Source organism: Notamacropus eugenii, chromosome 7 (genome assembly GCF_028372415.1).
Source record: "Notamacropus eugenii isolate mMacEug1 chromosome 7, mMacEug1.pri_v2, whole genome shotgun sequence".
Classification (NCBI taxonomy): domain Eukaryota; kingdom Metazoa; phylum Chordata; class Mammalia; order Diprotodontia; family Macropodidae; genus Notamacropus; species Notamacropus eugenii.
Genome location: NC_092878.1, coordinates 55925978 through 55950751, shown reverse-complemented (window position 1 = coordinate 55950751; position 24774 = coordinate 55925978). Strand labels below are relative to the sequence as shown.

The window sequence follows — 24774 nt, the reverse complement described above, 5'->3', positions numbered from 1 at the left end:
TCTCCCTCATCGTTCACTTTCCCCAAGCTCCTGCAAACAGACTGACTCTCCTAGAATCAGTCTTTGATTCCATATAAACCCATATTATAGTTCATCTTTTCCTTTTCATATAGGTTAATGAACCCCTTTCTTGGTCAATAAAGTCCTTCACACCAATGTTAGTTCTCCATCTGTGTTTCTTCCTCTGTCACTCACAAGCCAGTCTCCAAACATGCCATCTCCAGTCTACTTCCTGATGCCTTTAAACAACCCCTATGAGTAACTGGTAAGATCTTCATGATTTTGATTGGTTGTGTTGAAATAGTGTTGACATGACCTTAATTCCATATTTATTAGCATATACTCAGTAAATGCTTGAGGCAAATCTGGGATTAAAGTCTTTGTGTTTCTTTCCAGTCTGCTTCTCAGTACTTTTCCTTGAAAAATCTTGTGAAAATACATCTAGATGATACCCTAAAATTTTAGGATTCCATGAGTAGATAAAATTTTCTTTGGTTTTTTAACACAACTGACACAATAAAAAGCTTTCTGTAGTTAAAATGTGAATCTAACAAAATTCAAGACAAGGACCTATAAAATACTCAAAGATGGAAATAACAGTTAATATTTATACGATGCTTTAAACTTCAAAAAAGTGTCTTATTATGTCTGTTTTACATGTGAGGGAACTGAGTCTAAGAAGGGTCAATTGACTTAAGGTTTAGTAAACTGTGACTGAGGCAGGATTTGCACTCAGGTCTTCCTGATCCCAAAATCTGGTTCTTAAGCTATTGTACCTTCTAGTCACATCTGAGAGCTATAAAGAAGAAAAACTTAGGAAAAGAACACATAACATTTTAGTAAAAATGTATTAGAAACATTACACACACACACACACACACACACACACACACACACACACACACACACACATATATATATAAAACAATGTATCATGAGTTCATGATTTCCTGTGTGGAAATTACCTTCATCCATGCAAATTGTAATATTTGTTCTCTATAACAGGGCTTCTTAAGCTTTCTCTACTGGACCCCTTTTCGCATTTAGGCAGTACTCCTTGGCATTGAGTGGTCTGAGGCTACGGTAAAGTTACCCAATGCAAGACAGGCAAGCACCGACAGAAGCACCTCAGATTCATGTCTGATTTTTAATTAATTTTTGGTCTTTGTGCATTCAGAAAACTTTTAATGTTGTCAATTTTTTCATGACCCCATATTTAAATTTAAGAAGTTTAAGAGGTGTTGCACATCAAAGTACCTGTCCATAACTTATACATATGAATAAGATGTATATATCTCTTTCTTTACATAGTGGTTTGGTGAAAATAGCAGAATGTCTCTATTTAAAACTACTTGAATATTATTCAAAAATTAAGCTTTGATTAAAATGTCTTGTCACTCCAAAGTCTTCCCCCACCTCCCAGAATTTAGTCTGTATCAGGGGGAACTTAGAGCCTAATTCTGTGATGGTTATATTTGCTAAAATACTCTTTAATACTAATTAACCCACAAACACCTATCTGGTGAGTGGTTAGGGTTGAAAATGATGGGCAATGCAGACAGCTGTGCAAAGAAGACAGTGCAGCTGTCTGCAACCATTCATTGACACTCCTGTCTCCGAGTTTAACAGATGTTCTCTTGACAGTAGTGATTGGTGTTGGAACCTGGCAGTCTCTGAGGTAATACGGTAGGGGTGCTGTGCCTGGATTTGTGGGAGAATGGGAAGAGTAAATATTAGGGGTGATGGAAGATTATATGTTTTACTCATGTTTCAAGCACTGGATTTGTGGTAGCTCTGGGTTCCAATGCCTTTCAACAGAGCAATATCAGTATTTTAGACACTAACGACAAGACCCTGGAAAAATCTGGTGGGCAGTTTTGGTAGAGGAGTCTTCAGGGAGTAGGCAAAAGATCTAGTCTATATGCACATAATTAATGAGAATAATAATAGCGAGCAGTTATATAGCATCACCTAATATGTGCCAGGTATCGTGCCAAGAGCTTTACAAATATTATCTAGTTTGATCCTCACAACAGCTTGGGAGTTAGGTGTTATTATCTCCTTTTACAGATGAGGAAACCAACTCAAAGAAGGGTTAAGTGACTTACCCAGGATCATACAGCTAATAGCTGTCTCAGGTCATATTTGAGCTCAGGTCTTCCTGACTAGGCTTAGTGCTCTCTTCACAACACCAGCTAGCTGTGGCAAGTGAGAAGTGCTTCTGGGTGCTTGTTTACATTTGTTAGCCAACAGGATATCTGAGAGAAAGGTAAGTTTGGAGAAAATTAGATGAGTTAAAAAAACAAAATTAGAAAAGATTATCAGGGGTGCCATGTTATTATACAATCTGTCTTCCTTGTTTCTGTTACTTTCTGGATCTGAATATTATAGATCCAGAGTCAAATGACCCAAGCAGCCATATAGTCCAAACCAATGAGGAAACTGAGGCCATGGAGGTTAAATGACTTGCTCCAAGTTGTAGTATAGTTAATGTAAAACTCAGGAGTTGAACCTTGGTCCTCTGACTTCAGAGCCAGTGTTCTTTCTGTTTATTATCTCTATGAACTTGGGAAAACTCCCTTAACTTCTCTGAGCCTCAATTTTCTCATTTGTAAAAGGAAGGGGTTTGACAAGATGGTCTCTGAAGTTCCTTCCAGCTTCAGAGCTGTTATCCAATGATCCATTCTGTGATATTACATTGTAATAATGGATGGTATATGGTCTAAGGGAAGAGTCCCTTCCCAGGGTCCTTCATTCCAGTAGCATGAAGGAGTGCCTTTGAGAGGATCTATAAGAAATCTGAGGTAGTTAGGTGGTGCAGTGGATAGAGCACCAGGCTTGGAGGCGGGAAGACTTATCTTTCTGAATTCAAATCTGGCCTCAGACACTTACTAGCTGTGTGACCCTGAGCAAGTCACTTAACTCTGTCTCAGTTTCTTCATCTGTAATACAAACTAGAAAAGGAAATGGGAAATCATTTCAGCATCTTTGCCAAGAAAACCCCAAATAGGAACATGACTGGAAAAACTACTCAACAATAACAACATAGGAAACTTGGAAGCTGTTTTTTTCAGGAGATGCCCTTCTGATCACCTAGAATTCTTTCCCTAAGAATAACAATACTTTTGTTGAAAATATTCTCAATTTTGTTTCCTTCTCTGATGTACAGACAAGTGCTGTAGAATATATGGAGACTGGGGAAAATGTTTGGATCCAAATTATATGGTATAGATGAACTTTCTGAACTTTGTGCATACATAATCATCTATATCAAAAAGAATGTGACTCAGTTTAAATCTTGATAATTTCCTCACATTTCATGGACGTGATTCTAAATTATTATCTCTTACCCTAAATTCCTTCCCTTTTTGATCATACCTCCAAGGGCACCATTGCTTGAGTATATATCCCAAAGTTCACAAAACTCTTACAAACATTAGCAAATGAATGGTTAGTTTAGATAGAACACACACACGTATACCTCCGATGTAAGCAGTAAGGAGTCCACAGTTTACATTTTTGTCTTTTTTTAAAGAGAAATCATATTCCATATGAGCCAGTCTTTCAGCCAAGAGAGTGTAGAAAGAATCTTCTCCCCCCTCTCCATAGTCTTTTTCTGTCTCTTGACTCTGTCTCTTTCTACCTCTTACACACTCCCTTTTTAATCATGTTTTTAATGCCCTTTGTAGACAGAATGAAGTAGAATATAAATTATGTTTACCCATCTTAGAACAAGCTGTTCCTCAGCGACATACCAAGACACCAAAAATGAGACAGATTCTTTGGATAATACCTTCTTTGTGAGCGAGGATTGAATCACTAGGTCTAGAAACAAATGATTAATCACAGCCCAGCTTTAATGAGAATGACCACAGTCTGTGAGGTCCCTAAATTCAAAAAAGACAAATGTGTATGGCAGTAGTTCTTAACCCTTTTTTCTGTCGTGGTTCCCTGGGTCAATCTGGTGAAATTATGGACCCTTTCTCAGGATAATGCTTTTTGAATACATAAAATAAAACACACAGGTTTAAAAAGAAACCCAATTAAATTGAAATACAGTTATCAAAATATGAAAAAAAAGTTCATAGACTCTCTGAAATCTAAGCATGGACTCCTTGGACCCAAAGTCAAGGAGTTAATTTAATCTCTGGAAAGTCACAGTTTCTTAAAGGTGGCTTCTACAATAGTAGTAATGAAAAGTGTAAATATAAAATATGTAAACAAGCAAATACCATCTTCCTTTCTAGATATGTATCTGACCAATGAGAGGATTTTGGGCAGCATGTAGTTTGTGTCCTTATTTTCTTGCCCAATTTTTCCATTCCTCTCCTTCGAGTAGGATCAGGTACACTAATCTTTATGGTCCTAGAATAATAACATAAAACAATCCTGTTATTACCAACAGCAACCACAATGATGGTGAGGCTCAGACAGTTTTTAGACTAGATCCTCCTAAGAATGAAGGATATCAAAGATGTCCAGGAAAGGGTAAACGACCCATCCACACAAAAATATTTATAGCAACTTTCTATGGTGGTTAAGAAAAGGAAACCAAAGGGATGCTCATCAATTGGGGAATGGCCAAACAAGCTGTGCTATATGATTGTAACGGAATATTATTGTGCTGTTCAAAATAACGAGCAGGATGATTTCAGGAAAACTTAGAAAGGCTTACATGAACTAATGCATAGTGAAATGAACAGAACCAGAAGTACATTGTATGCAGTGACAGCAGTATTGTCCAATAAAGAACAGTGAATGACTTAACTACTCTCAGCAATACAGTGATCCAAGACAATCCCAAAGGACTAATGGAGAAGCATACTATTCACCGAGAGAGAACTGATATGCATTGAATACAGAATGAAGCAGGCTATTTTTTCACTTTCTTTCTTTCTTTTTATTCTAGTCTTCTTGTACAAAATGGCTTGAGGAGCAGCTAGGTGGTGCAGTGGATAGAGCACCAGTGCAGGAGTCAAATCTCACCTCAGACACTTGACCCGCACTAGCTGTGTGACCTTGGTCAAGTCACTTCACCCCAACTGCCTCATCCTGGGCCATCTCTAGTCATCCTGATGAATATCTGGTCACTGGATTCAGATGGCTCTGGAGGAGAAGTGAGGCTGGTGGCCTGCACAGCCCTCCCTCACTCAAAACAAAGTCAAGTGCAAGTCATGTCATTATTTCTCTGATGGTATGGTCTTCAGCAACCAAGGACACACACAAAATGGCTACTATGGAAATGTTTTACATAACTGCACATGCATAACTTACATCTGATTGTTCACTATCTGGGGTGTGGAAGGAGAGAGAGAGAGGGAGAGAATTTGGAATTCAAAATGTTAAATAAAAACGTTTAATTTTTTTTAAAAAAAGAATGAAAGAAATCACAGAATAATTAAGTGTTTGGAATTTCCTCTTTAAATAGAAAGCACACATCATTTAAGTGAAGTCCTATGGGAGAGGAGAAAGTGTGCTGGTTTGGAGACAGAAGACCTGTTTCAAGTTCTGGCCCCCTCTACTTATTAGTCATGTAACCTTGACAAGACTTCTTGGAGTCTGTTTCTTGGTGGAATACTTGAACCAGCCATATCAATGTTACTGTGAGAAATGAGCGAGATAATGCATGTAAAGATGGGCCAGTGTGGAGAGGCTGATGGAATATTTGACTTAGAATTGAGAAAAAACTGGATTCTGCCTCAGTTACTTATGATCTGTGTGGATAAAAAAACAGCCAAATGGCTCTCTGACCCTCTAGCTCCTCTTCTGTAAAATGAGGAAAGGAATACTTGTAGTGTATGGCACACAAAGTTGTTTCAATGCCTAAATGAAATAATTTACATTATATACATGAAATACATAGTACTGATATATATGATATATTATAATTATAATATATATTATATAACATTGCTTTTAATGAATACTGGCTGATTGTAATGTGTTATATATAGGCACTGTGGTCAACATTAAATAGTCAGTGACAAAGTGAAAGAGCCCTTGACCTCAAGGAGCAAACACTCTAGTGGGAGAAAGGATATGGGTTATGTACAAAGAAAATATGGAATGATTTGGGTGGAGGCTGAGGGGCCAGGGGGCTAGGGACCCTTCCCCCAGAACAAATCCAATCCATTACTATGATGTAATATCACAAAATGAATCATAGGATCATAGCTCGAGAGCTGGAAGGAACCTCAGAAACCATCTAGTCCAACCCCCTCATTTTATAGATGAGGGAACTAAGGCTCAGAGAAATTAAGGAATTTTTCCCAAGATCACACAGAGAGTAAGTAGAAAGAACATTGTCTCTGGAGTCAGAGGACCAAGATTTAGCTCTGTTATATACTTCTATTATATGTAGAACATAACTTATGGCATAACGTATTATATAAGTTCTGTTAACTCTGAAGCAAATCATTTAAGCTTTCTGAGCCTTGGTTTCCACATTTAAAATGTGAAAGATTTAGATGATATGGCTTCTGGAATCTCTTTTGGCTCTGGATCTATAATCTTCAAATCCAAAATTTTAGATCCAGAAAGTTACATAAGCAAGAAAGACAGACAATTTTATGGTTGCATGGCACCCTGAGATAATCTTGGATGATCAGAGAAAGTCTGATGTAGGAGGTGTATGAAGGGAAGGTGGGAAGGGAATAAATTACAGGAATGCTGGACTATCTATAAAAAGGTATAAGGATGAAAAATGAAATGTTATCTGTGAAGCATTGCAAGTTGACCATCTTGACTGGAATTTGAATATGAATAATGTGTAATAAGTCTGGGAATATAGGTTGAAGCCCACCCACAGTTAGGGAGTCAGGACATGGATGGAAATATAGCAATGGGAGATCAAGAGAAAGTAGGAAAAGAATGAGGTTTTCTTATGAAAACCCAGAAAATGATTCCCAGGAAGAAGGAGTCATCAATAATGTTAAATGTTGAAGAGATGATTAGGACTGAGAAAAGATCACTGGATTTTGTAAATATAAAATCTTTGGAGAGCACAGTTTCAGCTGAGCAAAGAAATCAGGTCAAATTGCAAGGGTTTGAGGAGTATATGAAAAGAAATGGAGACAATAAGAATAGACATTTTTTTCTAGAAGTTTGTATGGGAGATGGAAGATACAGGATGTTGGTTTGAAGGGATGGTAAGGTCAACTCATGTATTTTTAAGGAAGGATTAGAACTGAGCAGATCTATAAGTAGCAGGGAAGAAGCTGGTAGATTGGAAGGTATTTGAATTTAGAGGGAAGTGGATTGATTGTGGAAGTGATTTTTTCAGAAAGAAAAGCCTAGAAAGGGTAAAATCCAGAGTTGAGGGATTGGCTTTGGTGAGGCGAAAGGTCCCCTATTCATTAGAGACTAGAATAAAATAAGAAAAAGAGGATAATGTCAAAGCATTTGGAGATGGAAAGTTGGGGAGAAGAGTGAGTTTTGAGTGAATGGCTTCTGTTTTCTCGATTGTTGTGTTTGTCCTTCATTGCCAAAGAAGACCATGCCATCAGAGAAGTGATGACATGACTTGCACTTGATTTTGTTTTGAGTGAGGGAGGGCTGTGCAGGGCACCAGCCTCACTTCTCCTCCAGAACCACCGGAATCCAATGACCAGATATTCATCAGAATGACTGGAGATGACCCAGGATGCAGTGGGAGACCTTGGGCCCTTTAGGCCAAGGTCTATGCAGGCACTCAATGGATTTAATTGCAAGAAATTCTTGGATGAAGCAACTGATTATAGAACTGATCTATTTTGTGTATCTACATTTTACATACACTAATATATTAATACTAGCTAGAAGTAAATAATGCCCACAAGAGAATGTTTAGTATCCTTCAATCCTAAAATTAATACATACATCTTAAATCCCAAGCCACTAAATATATACATAAATCTTAAATCCCAAAGATGAAATGGTAGAACAGAAGCAAAGAATTTTCAGCCATAGTGGGAGAAAGACATGTGACTAATCAGAGCAAAAATAAAACAGTTTTCACGTCTTCTGATGAGTATAATGGTTCCTTATCATCTTTGGTGAACCTCCGCAATGCACTCCTCTTCCTTCAATTCAATAAGCTTTTATTGAGATATTTTCTCAACAAAATATAAGGGAAAGTACTATGCTAAGAGGAAAGGGGAAAGAGTGTTGTGGGAGCTTTGAGGCGAGAAGAGAAAATCTGAAACAACCACTGAGGTGGATGGGAGAAGCTATTAAGGATGTGTAAAGGAATAATATTGATATAGTGAAATCCCAGTTGAGATTAAATTATGTAAAGTTGTAACAGATTCAAACAATGTGGTTTCTTGACTTCCACCAACATCCTTCAGTGGTCCTTGAGTAGGAGTGGATGCGGGTGGTAAGGGTAATCTGAGGTTACAGTTTGCTTAGGTATGAGTGCAATAGATAAGAGGGCAGGGAATTGACAGGAAGGGACAATAGGGATTTGAATTGGTTATCTGTAGAATCAATATTTGGAAAGGAGGAAAGCAAAGCCAGAATGGAGCCTGGGAGAACAGGGAGGGGTAGAGAGGCTAGAGGTTCTCTTGAGGATAAAGAATAGGTTTAGGAGAAATGAGGCTCAGGGGGAGATGGAATGATAGCTAATTATGATGACATCAAGGAATTTTGTAATGGAACATTTTGTAAACTTTAAAGCATTAAAGATAGCAAGTATTATTAGTCAATTTTGAATGAATATGGTACTGTGAAACTCTGAAGGACTATACTATTTGAAGATCTCATCAGAGGGAGAGTGGAAAGGGGGGGAGGAGGAGGAGGAGAGAGAGAGAGAGTGAGAGAGAGAGAGAGAGAGAGAGAGAGAGAGAGAGAGAGAGAGAGAGAGAGAGAGATATTACAGAATCACAGGTTTAGAGTCAGGGACCTTAGAGACCATCTTTTTCAACCCATTATTTCTTATTTTATAGATGAGGAAACTGAAGCTGAGAGGTGTGGTATACTTTATAAACAATGTCTTCCAGATGGCATCTTTTAGGTAGAGAAATTAGTGGAATGATGTATTCCAGTTCACCATGTCTACAAAAATTTCAAGGTCTTCTTACACCTGATCTATAGACATTACTAGGTAATTCAATTCTCAAACCAAACGGTAGAAGCCCAGCAAGAGCAAACTAACACGCTCCTTGGTGATCAGTTGCAAATGTACTTTCAAATTAGTAGTCAAACTCACATTAGGATTTATGTATCCTGTTTTCAATGTATATCTACTCATTGTTGTTGAGTCATTTTAGTCATGTGTCTGACTCTCTGTGACTCCATTTGAGGTTTTCTTGGCAGAGATACTGGAGTGATTTGCCATTTCCTTCTCTAGTTCAGTTTACAGATGAGTAACTGAGGCAAACAAGGTTAAATGACTTATTCAGGGTCACGTAGCTAGTAAGCATCTGAGGCAAATTTGAACTCAAGTCCTCCTGACTGAGACCAGGGCTCTATCCTCCGTCACCTAGCTTCCTACAATATCTATGTAGTAGCCCAACAATGATTTTGAAAAAAAAAAAAAATGTTATGGTGAAGTGGTTGTTGTTAAGAAACGTTTTATCCTTGTACAAACCCACTTAGTACACTTGTCTCCCTACTCTATACCTACTAAAAATAGAAACTGGTTTGACCTTTCCATTCTACTCCCACCCTCACCCCCAGCAACTTTGGTTTAGTTTCCTATGCTTCAGTTCAATTCAGCTCCACTCCACAAGCATTTATTAAGCTTCCACTACAAGCAAGTTATGGTTAGGCTAGGGATAGATACAAATGCAAAAATGAAAAACAATCCCTGTCCTGGAAGAACTCATATTCAATTGGATCTTCCACCCATATCAGAATTCATAGATAGCTTGCACTATAAACACATTTGGGGGGTGGGGGTGGTTTCATTCATCTGGTTAGGAAACTCACTCTACCCAACCAGAATGATAGTTGTTCAGAAATTTAAAACCCTAGAAAACTGCGGGTGTGGGGGACCTCCGAGAGGTTATTACTTGTGGAGAGTCATATACTAGTACCAGAGGCAGGAGTTGAACCTGGAGCTTCCTGACTCTGAAGCCTGCTAATCTAAGGTCAAAGACAACAACCTTAGAGGTTTTTAATGGCCCTTCACATCATTACAATAGACCACTGCATGTGAGAATCTACTTCTTCAGTCAGTTTCAGCAAATCCAAGTCCTTTCCTCTATTGCTTCACCATGCAAACAAATGAAACTGATGACTATCCAAATAGTTTTCCTTACCGCATGAGGAAGATGCTAGAGCAACAATGCATATGGAAGTTTTGTATATTATTGCCAAGTCCCCTAGATATTAGCAGTCTTTCCCCCTTGGAATTAGTTTATATTTCTTTGCCTAATTTTTTTTGTTTACTTCTCTACATACATGTTGCAAACTCCTCCCCACATTGGAATATAAGTTCTTTGAAGGCAGGGTCTGTTTCATTTTTGTCTTTTTATACCTATTACTTAGCATAGTGCCTTGCACATAGTAGGCACTTGATAAATATTTGCTGAATTCAAGGGAATAAATGTTCTCACTTATTATCATTACTGAGCTCCACAATTTACTTAGTTTGATTATTGAATAAAGAAGAGTAAATTCTTAAAAAGTTTACTAGTCTCTAAAAATGAAATCTTCCTCCCTTTCTCCTTCCCTCCCTTCCTTCCCTTCTGTGAAAAGTCTCTCTGTCTCTGTCTGTCTGTCTCACACACACACACACACACACACATATGCACATACACACAAAGGCATCAAAATATTTTAAAATGACACTGGAATTAGGCATAGTCTTACTGTTAATGAATTGCCATAACATGTCCACTTTGTTCCTAATTTATAGCCATTGAGAACTGAGTACAAACTATGGAGGTCTCTACTGAGCTGGAAAGGATCCTAGAATGGGCCTTTCATGGGCAGAACAACTTTTGAGTAACACTAACCTAGCTAAATACTGAGAAGCTCACCACTATAGACCTCATGATGTAATAAACTAGTTCTTTAGTCCTAGCAAAGTGCACAATATTTATAGGATGCATTTAAAGAAGAGAATAAAGAGCATTATGCTCAAAGGTGGTAGGGAAGACTGATCACCAGATAATAGATTTTTCCAGACACAAAAATCACAAAGATTAAAATGTGAGGGATAATAATCTTTGTCAGTTGGAGACAACACTGGCACCAGTGAGATTAGGCATCTGAAACACTGAAGAGTAGTTTATTCAGTGACAGAATTTGGCTCCACAAATTTAAATCAGGACAGTCCAGTTTAGGCTTTGTCTAATGTAATTCTTGGTCAGATAGTCATACCCTAATATTTTACATGTATGTCTATTTTAACCACTCTCTTCAGATGGCTATTGGATTTTAAAGTGGTTTGACATAAGGCACCCATTCAGATGTTATAGTCCATATGTTTGTGGAAGTTGTTCATTCCAAGAAATGAATTTGGAAAATACATGTAAGGTCATTTAAAACCATTAGGATCTTTGTCTCTGACTTTAGATCAGTAGCAAGTTCATTTTCCAAAAGGAAACTGTCTTTTTCTGATTTTGTATGTCATGAAAACTGGCTCTTAAACTCTCTCTCTCTCTCTCTCTCTCTCTCAGTAGATTTCATGGTCACAAATGAAGCTAACATTCAGATTTGCTTCTTGGAAAACGTTATTTTGCATAACTTTTAATGTTTTCTACATCCAGGCAAGGCTGATTGCAAATGAAGAAAACTGGCCAGTTTTCCCCTATGGGTCATGGAAGATACACACAAAACAATTTCCACAGTCTTTTTTTTTTAAGCCGACTAAATGGATGCATTTTTTTTTCTTCTGTATGACATGAGAATGGGATGGCCAAAGAAGGCAAATGTGAAAAGTCCTTACTCCTATTTAAACAAACACACACACACACACACAAACACAATATTCGGGTACCTAGACATGTCTCATATATTAATTGGATGAATAATCATAATATGGGTGAGCATATACATCCAAAGCCTAACAGACTCTTTAAATATTGTATTTCTGCATCTAACTTTTCTCGAGTTAGATTTTCGAGATTTAATTATCTCCGATTGCTTCAGTTACCTGATTCTCCATAAGTAAATATTTTCCTCTGTGGGGTCAACTAAGTTTTGTCTCTTCAGGTTTTTTTTCCTCGACTTTCCCTTACTTCAGAAGGATACCGCAAAACATCTGTAGCCTAGTCTGCATTTAAAAAGCTAGTCTGCATTTAAAAGAAACCCTGGAAAGGAGAGTTCGGGGATGGAAGAAGAAATGTTGATAGGTTGATTAAGTGCTCAGAGGTCCGTGGTACTTGAGTTAGTTGTTGGTGCCTAAGAGGGTCTTTGAGGTCCATTTCAAATCTGGGGGCCTAGAATCAACCCCCTGGGATCCCCGAGCCCTCAGGGTCCCGCTTTCTCTGATCGATCTTAAGTTGGACGAAAATGACCGCATCCTCTGTCGTGACACCGATTTCCTCTATCATGAGATCGCGAGCGACAGGGATGTAGGGAGCCACAGGGCAATGAAAGAAACCTCAGAAGGAGAGAAAGGCAAAGCTCTGGGGCCAGGGGAGGAGAAAATGAGGGGGGTGGGAAGGCTGGGGGATTTCCTACCGATCTTCCCCTTCTAACGGGAGCGGAAAATGTGATTTGCTGTGCATTCCAGGAGCGGTCCCCTGGGGTGACCTCTCCCCGCTGGCCCAGGTAGAGGGAGGGGGCTTTGGGGAGGGAGGAGAAAAGGAGGCGGGTTCAGTCTGGTAGGGGTCCCCGCTGGGAGCCGGGGAGGGGGGCTGTATGGGGAGAGAAGAAAGGAGGGGGACTCAGTAACGGGAAAAGGGGGCGGAATAGCGGGCCGGGCCGGGCGGCGCCTGGCCAATGATGTGGCGAGGCCCAGGAGCGCGGCGTGCAGCCGGCGGACATTTAAATGGGAGACGCCGAGATGCTGAGGCACTCGGCGCGCCCTCCATGGACTCGGGGGCCAATCCAGCCGCGCAGACACAGTCGCAGCTCCCAAGCTAGCCGGGTGTGCCGCCCCAGGGGGGGTCGGGGGGCGCGGAATCAGCCCCTGGGGCAGTCCCAGCGACTCAGGAAGACTTACAAAACCCCCAGGTCACAAAGAGAAGAGAAAATAAAAGGACGCTTCGGAACAGGTGAGTTTAACCCGACAGATGCCAGTTCCAGGTCCTGCTTGGACGCAGACCCCACAAGGAGAGCTTTCCTCTAGTGAATCTCGAGCCCTTCCATCAGCGCACCCCACAGCCCCCAATCCATGCTGGGATCCTCCTTCCTTGCTCTCCTCGGGCAGAGCTGTCTGCTGACAGCCACGATCCCGAGAAGGACTGTGAGCTCCAGAGAAGGAACTGTCCCGAGCTGCAGGTTCCTTCTCTGCAGTGGAAACGCGTGGAGGTCAAGCCTGTCGAGGAAGCGCCTGTTCCGCTTTCCTACACCTTACTGGTTTTCCACTTTCTCAGACCGTCTCTTGTTCCCCTAAAAGGAGGGAAGACACCCCATCCGTTAGGAAAAGGCGCTGGGAAGCAGCGCCTTATTGGGGAAGACTTGAGACTTGGGGTTCAGTCTGGGTGATCATCCTTTCCGATCTGGGCACAGAAGGGATTGAGTCAGAGGACTCGATAGTGAGGCGGTGGCGGCAGTGATGGTGGGTGAAAGAAAGAGGGGAAGGAGAATGTGAGCTTCTCAGGTGTGCTTGTGCGTGTGTTTTTGTGCGTGCTACAGTGTATGCGTGATGTAGTGTGTGTGTGTGTGTGTGTGTGTGTGTGTGTATGTGTGTGGTATGTGTGTCCATTGGCGCCAGTCTCCTATCTCTTACTGGTTGAGCAAAGTTGGAGAGCTGGGAGAAGGAAAAACCGAAAGGTCGTGCGAATGTAGTAGGCGCAGTGAGAGAACCTTTCACCTGTGCCTTTGCGCACCAGGTAAAAGGCGACTGGCTCAGGGGAACGTGTGTGCGCTTTTAAACCAAAGTGAGCCAGGAGCCCCTAGAGGTGCACAAAGTTGGAGATTCCAGGATCTCCACTTAGCCCCACACTTAGTCCAGCCCTAGATGACATTTTCTCCCTCTCCCACTGAAATGCTCGGTCTTACTCGTGTACATATTGGAAGGTACTGTTAAAAGTTGTAGATGCGCATCCCAAACCCCGTCTTCCCTGTTCCCTTTCCCCCTAGACTGTCACTCAAAGGGGTAGTCGCCGCTCATGCTCTAGATAAGAAGCGGTGACAGGAAATCTGGGGGGAAAGATTCTGTTTCACCAGAAAACCTGGAGCTCCGGGCACTTTTGCAGTCCCAAATCGTCTCAGGAACTCGTCTTCTGGGCAGGCCCGATCTGGTCAAACCTTTACAAACAACCCCGTAGAAAGTTCAGTTGCCTAGGGGTTAATACAAACCAATGTTGAAACTAATCTCCCCAACCCATCCCCTTGTTTAACTGGAACTTGTGATTTCAAGAGTGGGGATCTTCCAGTCGCGAAAAACCACTCCAATGGTGCAGATCGGCAATTCGTTGGTTTTAGAGAGTCGCCTAATGCGCTGAAAAGTTAGGGGCTTTGCCCAAGGTCACATTGTATGAACTCAGGTATTATCTGACTCCCGAGTCTGACCTCTCTCTTCTGTGCTAGGCTACTTCCTTAATGCGTTGATGTTAAGGGAAAATCAAAATGCTATCTGTGTCCTCCTTTCTGCATTATCTAGGAATGGGCTTTCCAGATATAACTCACCTTAACTCATCTAACTCGGTCATGGAGACTTAAAGAAAGCATAGATACCTTAACTGGATTGGGGGGTGGGGGTGGGGAGAGAGAGAGAGAGAGAGAGAGAGAGAGAGAGAGAGAGAGAGAGAGAGAGAGAGAGAGAGAGACAGAGACAGAGACAGAGACAGAGAGAGAGAAAGAGACAGAGAGAGACAGAGACAAAGACAGAGAGAGAGACAGAGACAGAGAAACAGAGAGACAGACAGAGACAGAGACAGAGAGACAGAGAGAGAGAGAGAGAGTGTGAAGGCACCAAAATCACTTTTCCTTAGGGAAGTTTACCTCTTGGTTGCAGAATCAGAAACGAATTGCTTCCCTGCTGGGGTTTCTTGTGTCCTTCCTTTGTTCCCACTTCAAGCTCTCCACTAGCGGAATCTGTAAGCCTTTTAATGACAACAACACTTACAACAAAACCCAGAAGTGTTTCATTGTTAAGACTTTGGTAGGTCTTTCACTGCAGAGGCCAGAATCGGTTATGAAATCTTCCGATTGAAGCAGTAAATCTAGGTGATGTTTATGAATGGTTGTTTATTTCCCCCAAAGTGAGGCTGCCACGAAAGCAGTTGATTAAATCAATCCATTGTGTTATTTTATGTTTAAATTGCCCTATAGGCCCTGGAGGAGTGTTTCTTTCTGTCTATCCACATAAGTAAAACAACTAGAATGAAAAAGATTAAGAAAACTCTTCAAGAGTGAGATGAATTCCAAGGATTTATCTGAAAAACTTTCCAATGTACCCAAGTAGGAGCATGATTCAAATTCAGTCCCTATCTAGCATGCAATCTAAAGTCTAAAGCAATGCAGCTGAATTAACTAATCTTCCTTGGCAAACTACTGTTTCATTTTGAGCATGAAATTTTATTTAAGGCTTCTTCACAACTGTGACCACTTTAAAAAAGAAAAACCTTAAGGTTACAATGGAGCTTAGCATTTTCATTTTACATTTTATGGGTTTGATAATGTTCATTGTTTTTTTAAATCCCATAGCTTTTTTGAGAGAGAAACTATTAACTTGCAGGATCCAGTCTAGAGAAATCTAAAATTCATAGAAAGGCAAACTCTGTTAAATGAAAGTTTGGGGTGTTGTGTGTGTGTGTGTGTGTTGTATGTGTGTTTGTGCATGTGTGTTGGTGCATGTGTGTTGAATAATAGGATCTCTGCAGGCCCTTACTAAAGTGGCCACACTGGAGAACACTAGAAACACGATTCATTTCCTTATCTTTGTGCAGTTTCTAACTAGGACTCAGGAGTATGAGACTTTCAGGCTCTTAGCTCCGATCTGATTATGTGTTAGGATCGCAGTCCTGGTCTTCTGCCTCTGTCTTCCAAATTGAAGCTCTCTGTTGGAACACTGTGTTAAATAAATATATGGAGAAATGGTGACATATCTCCAGACTTTCTAACACTCCAGAATCAAAAACAATTTATCTAGAAAAATTATCTTAACACCAAAGATAGAAATTAAATGTGTTGCAAGGGCATTTCCCTTTCTGTCTGCTTAAAGATTTTGTTTTATGTACTAAATATTTCAGACAGCATACTACTATACTACTACTATGTACTATATATAAAGGATATTTTATATACTAGCAGAGATACAACTGTTCTGTCTGAGAGGTAATGTTGGGAAGTAGCATTGTCTACAATGAATCTTATGAAGGAATCATATCTCAGAAATGACTAATCCAGAACACTACGTTGGAAAAAAAAATCATTTCTTTTTAGAGTTTGTGAGTGTATGTGGGGGGTGAGGTGGGTGAGAGGTGAACTTATGTGCTGGATGACAGGAATGAATCATGAAGGCAGGTATCACCTTTGTTGCTTACAAAATAAAAATGATTTTGTACAATACTCAGTCCTAGAAAAGCAAATTCATAATAGATCTCATTTTTTATTCATCAAAAACAAAGGTAATGAAAAATAAGTCTAATTCATTGAGAGTAGCCTGGTATGGTGGAAAGAGCACTGGTTCTAGACTCAGAGAATCTGGGTTCAAATTCTCACTGTCACTTCTTACTTGTATGATATTGAACAAGTCACCTAATTCTTTTGTGCCTCAGTTTTCTCAGTTGTAAAAAGAGGGTTAGATTAGATGACCTTCCAGGCCCCTTCTAGCTCTAAATAAATGATTCTAAGTACAGGTTTACATTTCCAAACAATCAGTTTTAAGGGGGAAAAATTCTTCATGCCCATAATGAAAATAAAATCTCGCCCTTATATACGCTACAAATTCAGTCATTCATGGTGTCAGATCATGTAGCACAGAGTAAATCTATACTAATACCAAAAAAAAAAACCCTGTATGTAGCATGAATTTGCCTTGACATCATCATTTTAATGGAGTTTTATTGTTTATCACAAAATAATTTTTCTTGACCTATTTTAATATATATAGTCCTTTAAGTTCTTACCTCCTAAATTTTTGTGTCTTCTGATTCCAAGTGTCATCTGGCCTTGTATTGTATGTGATTTGTCCTTTATTATTGAAGAGGACCTTGACATCAGGAACATGATGCCATGACTTGCAAAGTGAATTGTATGAGTCTGGTCATCTGTTCTATGCAATAGAGAGAGACAAGTCCAACTTAACTAATGGTCTTCAATTTCAGGATTTGTTGGTTTGGGCATTTGTAACGTACAGAGGATAGATGAGTCTCTGCTTCTTCATAGGCATTTTAAAAAACATGTAAAGTCTACTTTTTTTGTTTGATGAGTTTGTCAGAAAATTCTAGACTATTTTATTTTATAATTATCATTGCTAAATCATGATACTGAGGTTTGATTAAGTCATCTTAGCTCTAAAACTAGGATACACCCAACTCTTCTCCACTTTTATCTTCTGCATTTCCTAGACTATAAGCCTAAGGAGAAAATGGTCACAGCATCCAAAAAGTGTGGAGTATAGGTGATCACCTCTAGCATCTTTTTAGGGAGATAGTCACATTAAAACGTGTCTTTTCTAGGTATCTCTCCAAAACTTTATTCACTGAGAATTCCCCAAAAGTCCAGGCACAAGCCTCTGACCTCCTTACAGCTTTTCTCTACTGTATTTATTATGTCAAACCCTTAAAACCTAGATAGCTAGTGGAAAGAGGACTGCACTTGGAGTCAGGAAGACCTGAGTTTTAATCCTATTTACACTGTGTGTAAGTCACTTATCCTCTCTCCACCTGTTTCCTTATCTATATAATGGGGATAATGATAGCATATGCCTCCCAGAGTTATGAGGATCAAAAGAGATAAGATTTGTGAAGTACTTTGCAAACCTTAAAATGCTATATAAATGCTGGATGCTATTATTAGAAATAGGTGTGGCACAGTCAGCCAAATTATGAAATGCTGAGAAAGCAAAATAAAAAGGAAATAGTCTCAAATTCAGTAAGATAACAGGTTCTGTCTTACGTAGAGTAAAAAAACATGAGAAATAGATTGTGCAAACTAGTTCCTTTTTTTTTTGTTCTTTAAGATCCAGAAGACTGTGCTCCTCAAAAGCCTTTCCAGTGGTACCCACCACAATGACCTGCAAATCAGCGTTTGTTACATACACTGAGTGTCATGCAAGTAAATGATGAAGGAAAACTTAAGGAAAGGGTCAGGTAGAAAAGACATACTTTTAGTCAGGTTTTAAAGAGATAAGAAGGAAGGAAAAACTATGAGAAAAGATAAAAAAGATGATTAGTCCAAGAGATAGAAGCTACAGGGATTGCTTTTCACAAAAATCTGACCTGCTTACACGGCAGAATATTCAGTGAAAATTGACATAGACGTCTATTGTGTTGGCAAAACCTGTTTACTGTGTGCTGGTAAATGTTTAACTACCAGTCTTCTAAGGAAAAAGAAGTGTGCATGACACTTTAAAGTTTAATTTGCATCATTAATATTTATGGACATTGTTAACATTATTAACATTATTAATATTTTCTCCATCACTTTCTTATGTCTAGACAGAACATGAAATCAAGTCCTGATTTGTAGTATTTGCTGATTTCTGAGTTGTAAGGGCTCGCACTGATCATTTAACAATTGTTTGTCAAAGTATCAGCTGGCTCTAATATGCTTCTGCTTCAATTGACGTAAAAGTGAGTCTGAAGGATCACAGAATCCAACCCAAAGAGCTAGACATGACCTTAAACACTTTGTCATCTTACAGATGAAGAAATCAAGACCTAAAGAAGTTAAATGACTTGTGTAAATGACAGAGATATGAACTTCTATTGCTTATCATTGTTAATTCTATTTAACTTTACTACTAGATGATCTAGCTTGGTTATATAAGTGGATAGTATAGTGAATGGAAACACTGAGAACACATACACTCCTCATAAACAATGGGAGATCCACTGGTGAACATAGTGGCCATTCATACAAAACCTCTTCTGGGACATCGTTGTCATCAATAGTTATTGACCGCCTACAGTGGACAAGACACTGTTCCAGTTCTTTAGGATACTAAGATGAATCGACAGCATTTATTCAGGCATTTACTATGAGTGTTACATGCTCAAGATGCAAAGATGAAAAATGACACAGTTCCTCATGGATCATAAAATTTATTTGGAATTCTATCCAAGTATAGTGGGCCATTTCACAGGTGTGGAATTCAATGAAAAAGTGGGCAGTTAATTGGAAGAGAGGCAAAATCCATTCTCTTCAACAATTAGAAAAGCTCATGACCCCAGTCAGGAGTTCTTAACCTGGGGTCCATGAAGTTGCTTTCTTTTCTTTTAAATATTTTGTTAACTTTATTTCAATATGGTTTGTTTCCTTCATAATCATATGTATTTCATTTTGTGCATTTAAAAACATTATACTGAGAAAGGGGACCAGGATTCTACCAGATCACTACCCAAGTCCTTGAAACAGAAAGGTTAAGAATGCCTGCCCTAAGTAGATTTTGAACTTATTTGCTTAAATAATCCACAGTTAACCTGTATAAGAACTGTTATTTAATAGATTCAGAAATATTTTAGCAATTTAAATACCTTCTATTTTATTTATTTTGAAAGTGGAATTTTTTTTAAATCATACCTGAAGTTATATGCTATCTTCCTCAGGCACATATTTATTATTTGGGACAAAATAGAGTGACTTGAGCCTCAGTGAGAAGAGAGAATGCATTAGAGTGGGCTGTTTATGTGTAATTCTTAAAGACTTACCTATTTTCAACTAGAAAGGCACAACATTGCTAGTTTCCTTTCTTTCCTTCACAAAAACATGGGCACTCACATATACACAAGGATTCTACTGGCAATTTTATCTCAGCCATATGTTTCTGGATTGGCAGTTTGATCAGGCAGCTTCCTCAGTCTAACTCCACTGCCTTCCTCTGCTTTACCAGACTTCTGGTCAAGTCCTCTACAGTCTAGGCTCAAGGTAAAGTCTCAGGGGGCAACAGTATGACAGGGTCTTAGATGGCCAGGGTAATTAAACTCCTCACCCAGCCATCTCTAACTTTCTTTCTTCTCCTTGAATTGTGCTTTTCCCCCCCTCCTCTCGTTTCCCTCCTCAACTGGAAGAAAATATGCAACAACATTTTTTCACACAGATTCCCTATTATGTACTCCCCAGAGAAAAAATGCTTAAAGCATAGAGAGACCTCATCACAATACTTTCTGTTCTATTTACCCACAGACAATATCAGTCCTCTCGTGAACCATGTACAGTATCTGATTGGGGATCACAACCTATCTCAAGTAGTCTCCCTAAATACCTACTGGACTTAACAGATAGTGAGATCTAAAGCAAATAATATTTCTTATTTTTTATGTCTCCGCATTCTTCTACAGAAATCATAGTGTGATGCTGCATCATGGTATGGAGGTAACACTGGGTTCTTGAAGACTATGTCAGGTAGCATAAGCATTGGCATATTCAAACAACCAGGAAAAACTTTGAGTATGATTTGGATAACAGATTGTGTCTGCTCCATGAGGAACAGCAAAGTATGAGGAGACATTACCAGAAGTTTGGCCATAAAGTGATGAATTCTTTGGCCATGGTGACCCAGGCACCAAAGAGCTAAAAATGCAAAATAGTCCTGACTAATATGTGGCCCCCTTCCATTTCTGTGATGATGGTGATGGGAGCATGAGAAAGGGATCAAGTGGGTTAAGCATCACGTAGTTTTCAGATCTACAAGTCTATGTTCCAGCCACTGATTCCAAAGAGGCCAAAACTGCTCAGTTCTCTGAAGACCTACAACATCTTCTAAAAACAACAACCAAAAAAGATGTCACCTACATCACAGGGGATTGGAATGCTTAAGCACAAAATCAAAAGATAACTGGAATAACAGGTAAGTTTGGTCTTGGAGTACAAATGAAGTGGGACGGAGACTAACAGAGTTTTGTCAAGATAACTCACTGGTCAGAGCAAACACTTTTTTACAACAATCCAAAAGGTGATTCTACACATGGACAACACAGATGGTCAATATTGAAATCCGACTGATTATATACTTTGCAGCTAAAGGTGGAGAAACTCTATAGTCAATTAAAACATGACTTAGAGCTCACTGTGACTTAGATCGTGAGATTCTTGTTGCAAAATTTAAACTTAAATTGAAGAAAGTAGGGTAAACCATCAGACCCCATAGGTATGACCTAAGCAATATATTTTAAGAATACGAAGTAGAGGTGATGAATAGATTTAAGGGATTAGAGCTGGTAGAAAGAGTGCCTAAAGAACTATGGACAAAGGATCACAATATTGTACAGGGGCAGGGACAAAAATATCCCAGAGAAAAAGAAAAGCAAGAAAGCAAAATATCTGTCTAATAAGGCTTTACAAATAGCTGAGGAAAGATGGAAAGTGAAAGGTAAAAGAGAAAAGGAAAGATATGTCCAACTGAATGCAGAATTCCAGAGAATACCAAGGACAGATAAGGTTTTCTTAAATGAACAATGCAAAGAAATAGAAGAAAACAATAAAATGGAAAAGACAAGAGATGTCTTCAAGAAAAGTAGATATATCAAGGGAATGTTTCATGCAAAAATGGATATGGTAAAAAAATAAAAATGGTAGGGACTTATGAGAAGTAGAAGAGATAAAAAAAAGAGGTGGCAAGAATATACAGAAGGAGTATTCAAGAAAGATCTTTAACCTCAGTGATAATGGTATGGTTACTGATCTAGAGCCAGACATCTTGGAGAAGGAGAAGAATTGCTAACAGGAATACTAGTAAGGGTGATGGAATTTCAGTTGAATTATTTAAAATTCTAAGAGATGATGCTGTTAAAGTGTTCCATTCAGTATGTTGGCAAATTTGAAAAACTCAACAGTAGCCACAGGATTGGAAAAGATCAGTTTTCACCCTAGCCCTAAAAAATGACAAGGTGAAAGAATGTTTGAATTGCCAAACAATTTTGTTCATTTCCCTTCCAGACTGGGATCTGGGGTTTGTTTGGTTTTTTTTTTTTTTTTTTTTTTTTTTTTGATGAGGTAAAGAGCCCATTCTCTGCCTCATTTCTTTATCAGTGAACAGGCATTGCCTCAGTCAAACTGAGACCTGTTAAAGACCTTAGCTTAGAAAGGCCAAAGTCTCTACTGCATCTAGGGCCATCTCTAGTCATCCTGATCTATAGATGGCTCTGGAGAAGAAAGTGAGGCTGGTGACTTGGCACAGCCCTCCCTCCCTATATCCAATTCACTTGCCTGTGGTAGCATCATTTTCCTGGAGTCACGATCCTCTTCAAGAACCAAGGAGAAACAATAGCAAGCAATAGTGTCAGTATAAATGCAAGTCAGTTGTTTCAATATATTGACTCATTAGACAAGATCACACATTTAGAGAACCAACAGATTAATGTTTGTAACGCTGATCTGAAAACTTTGTTGTTCTTGTCTGACTCCTCACTGCTGTCTACGTTCACTCTGAGACCATCAGGATCCAAACAATGACCAAGTAGGGAGTGGCCTGGGACCTATCATTCTCTAGTCAATGAGGGCCAGAGTGATTGGGCGTTGTCAGGTGCTTAAGGGAAAAAAAAAGTTTCAGGGATCAAAATTTGTCATTGTTTGTCCCTCATTCTCCAAGAGGACCATGACATCAGGGAGGTGATTCCATTCTTGCTATAAAGGAAGCTACAAGGCATGAAGAAATTGCTGTTAAGTGAAGGATGGTTCACAAGTTTCATTTGTTTTTCCAGAGAACTGAGTAGAGGAGTAAGTTGTCAGTTTGGATGGAATCCTAATAAAGCTGCCCCCACCCCCAATATTCTAACTTCCTTACAGTCCCATTACCCCTACTTCACCACTCCCCCATCCCTAACTCAATATCCGAACTTCTTTATATATGCCTCACTGCTCACTAGAACAGGTGTGTCCATGAACTCCTATGTCTCACAGAACAGCAGCAGTGTCCCTGAGATGAGATCCCAGTCACTGTCTCTAGCCAGTCACTGGTTCCAGACCCATTCCTCATACTTCCCACAGAAACAGCAGGTGTATTCATGCACTCAACCACAACCACATCCATCTAGTCTCAGACAGGACCATCCTTGGCCAATCAGAAAGCAGCACCACCAGGATGCCCATGCAGGATGTGGACCCCAAAACAACAGAAGGAACTTTCTCTAAGTAAGCACCTGCTCGGTAACAGCAAAATCTATCCTTTCGGTGAACCTATGACATAGAGAGGCCCATTATGTCATTATCATACATTCATACCCTGCCATGGATTTTTCTGTATGCATTGTAGGTATTTGCATACACAATTCGACCGTGGCTGGGACTCCTCCCCTATAACCTAATCCTTAACAAACTCCTCCTGTCTTCTTAATATTCATAATTTGTTACGTAATCGCATCTTTACCCTATAAAAATCCATCTTGCTTTCTCTGAAGTTGCTGGGCCCTCTTGGGCTTCCTAGGAAGCATCAATCTCAAGAAATGTCTATGCTTGGATTAGAGATGGTCTGACTGAATTCTTTGAGATAGTTCTACCACAACATTATCATGAAACCACAACAGTTCTATACTAAAGAGATCTTTCTCAAACCTGTCCTCCAATATGTTAGTTATTCTTTCTAACTTTGTCATCTGAAAATTTGATAAGTATGCCATTTGTTACTTTATCAGACGTTAATAAAAAACAAAGTGAAACAGCACAAGGCAGTGTTATAACCAAGGTGTGGAAAATCAAGTTTGGCCCAGGGCACTGAAATTGAAAAACAGCGACATCACTTGTACTCTTTTGACAGCATGTAAACAGCTGAACCTAGCACCTGGATAACAATAATAATTATTTTAAAAAGGAAACTGCCAGATGGTACAACTGCTCCCCTCAGGGTTGTAATACAGGCAAATTCTTCTCAGATTTGGACCAATCCTTCTTCCTAAGTGACTGGAAGACTAGTGACACTCTACAAAGCACAAGGAAAGTTAGGAAGAGGATTCAGTTTGGAGGTAAAGATAATGAGTTCGGTTTTGGACATGCTGAGTTTATGATATCTATGGGATGTCCAGTTTGAGATGTCCAATAATAGGCAGCTGGAGATGTAAGACTGGAGGTCAGAAGAGAGGTTAATGTGGGATAAAGTAGATTTTTCTTAATCACCAGCATAGAAATAATCATTGTATCCATGGAAACTAACAAAATCACCAAGTAAAAGAAGAGGAAGAGGGCCCAGGACAGATAGCTATGGCACATCTGTGGTAAGTGGGTATGATTTGGATGAAGCTCCAGCAAAGAAGAGCAAAAGGGGTGGTCAATTAGGAAGGAGGAGTACCAGAAGAAAGTATCCCAGAAAAGGAGAAGAAGGTAAACACAGGCTCAAAGTTTACAGAGAGGTCAAGAAGCATGAAGCCTGAGAAAAGACCCATGTTTCTCTCTAATAGCCTGTAAGTTGCCTGAGGGAAGGGACTCATATAATGTAGTGGGGGCAGTTCATAGGTATTTGATAAATTCTTTGTTGAATGAATGAACCAAGATACTCAATAGCTTCTTAAAAGATTGTCTTAGCAGTCCACACAGACATGGATGAAGCATGTATATTGCACAGATCAAGATCATGAT

The 24774-nt window shown here is 39.5% G+C and overlaps 1 protein-coding gene and 1 long non-coding RNA gene across 14 annotated transcripts in view; one reads left to right on the top strand and one right to left on the bottom strand.

The window, feature by feature from the left end:
* LOC140514482 (uncharacterized) overlaps window positions 1–24774 on the bottom strand; it is a 34203-nt gene that overhangs the window by 2077 nt on the left and 7352 nt on the right. For 2 of the 5 annotated variants that reach the window (XR_011970697.1, XR_011970695.1), the window contains exons 2-4: window positions 17172–17317; window positions 15043–16111; window positions 2109–2258 (exon numbers count right to left, since the gene is read on the bottom strand). This is a non-coding gene — a long non-coding RNA (uncharacterized lncRNA). Of the gene's footprint in view, window positions 1–19; window positions 454–2108; window positions 2259–15042; window positions 16112–17171; window positions 22140–24774 lie in introns of those variants that run through there. The other 3 variants (XR_011970693.1, XR_011970696.1, XR_011970692.1) reach the window with 3 other exon arrangements.
* Window positions 12923–24774, top strand: part of LOC140514443 (TP53-binding protein 1-like) — a 131070-nt gene continuing 119218 nt past the window's right edge. For 8 of the 9 annotated variants that reach the window (XR_011970628.1, XR_011970629.1, XR_011970630.1 and 5 more), the window contains exon 1: window positions 12923–13148. Coding sequence is in view for 4 of the 9 variants with exons in the window: in XM_072624816.1 (XP_072480917.1) it covers window positions 12923–13148 (226 nt within the window). In the remaining 5 variants the exon portion in view is untranslated. The remainder of the gene's footprint in view (window positions 13149–24774) is intronic. The other variant, XM_072624818.1, reaches the window with a different exon arrangement.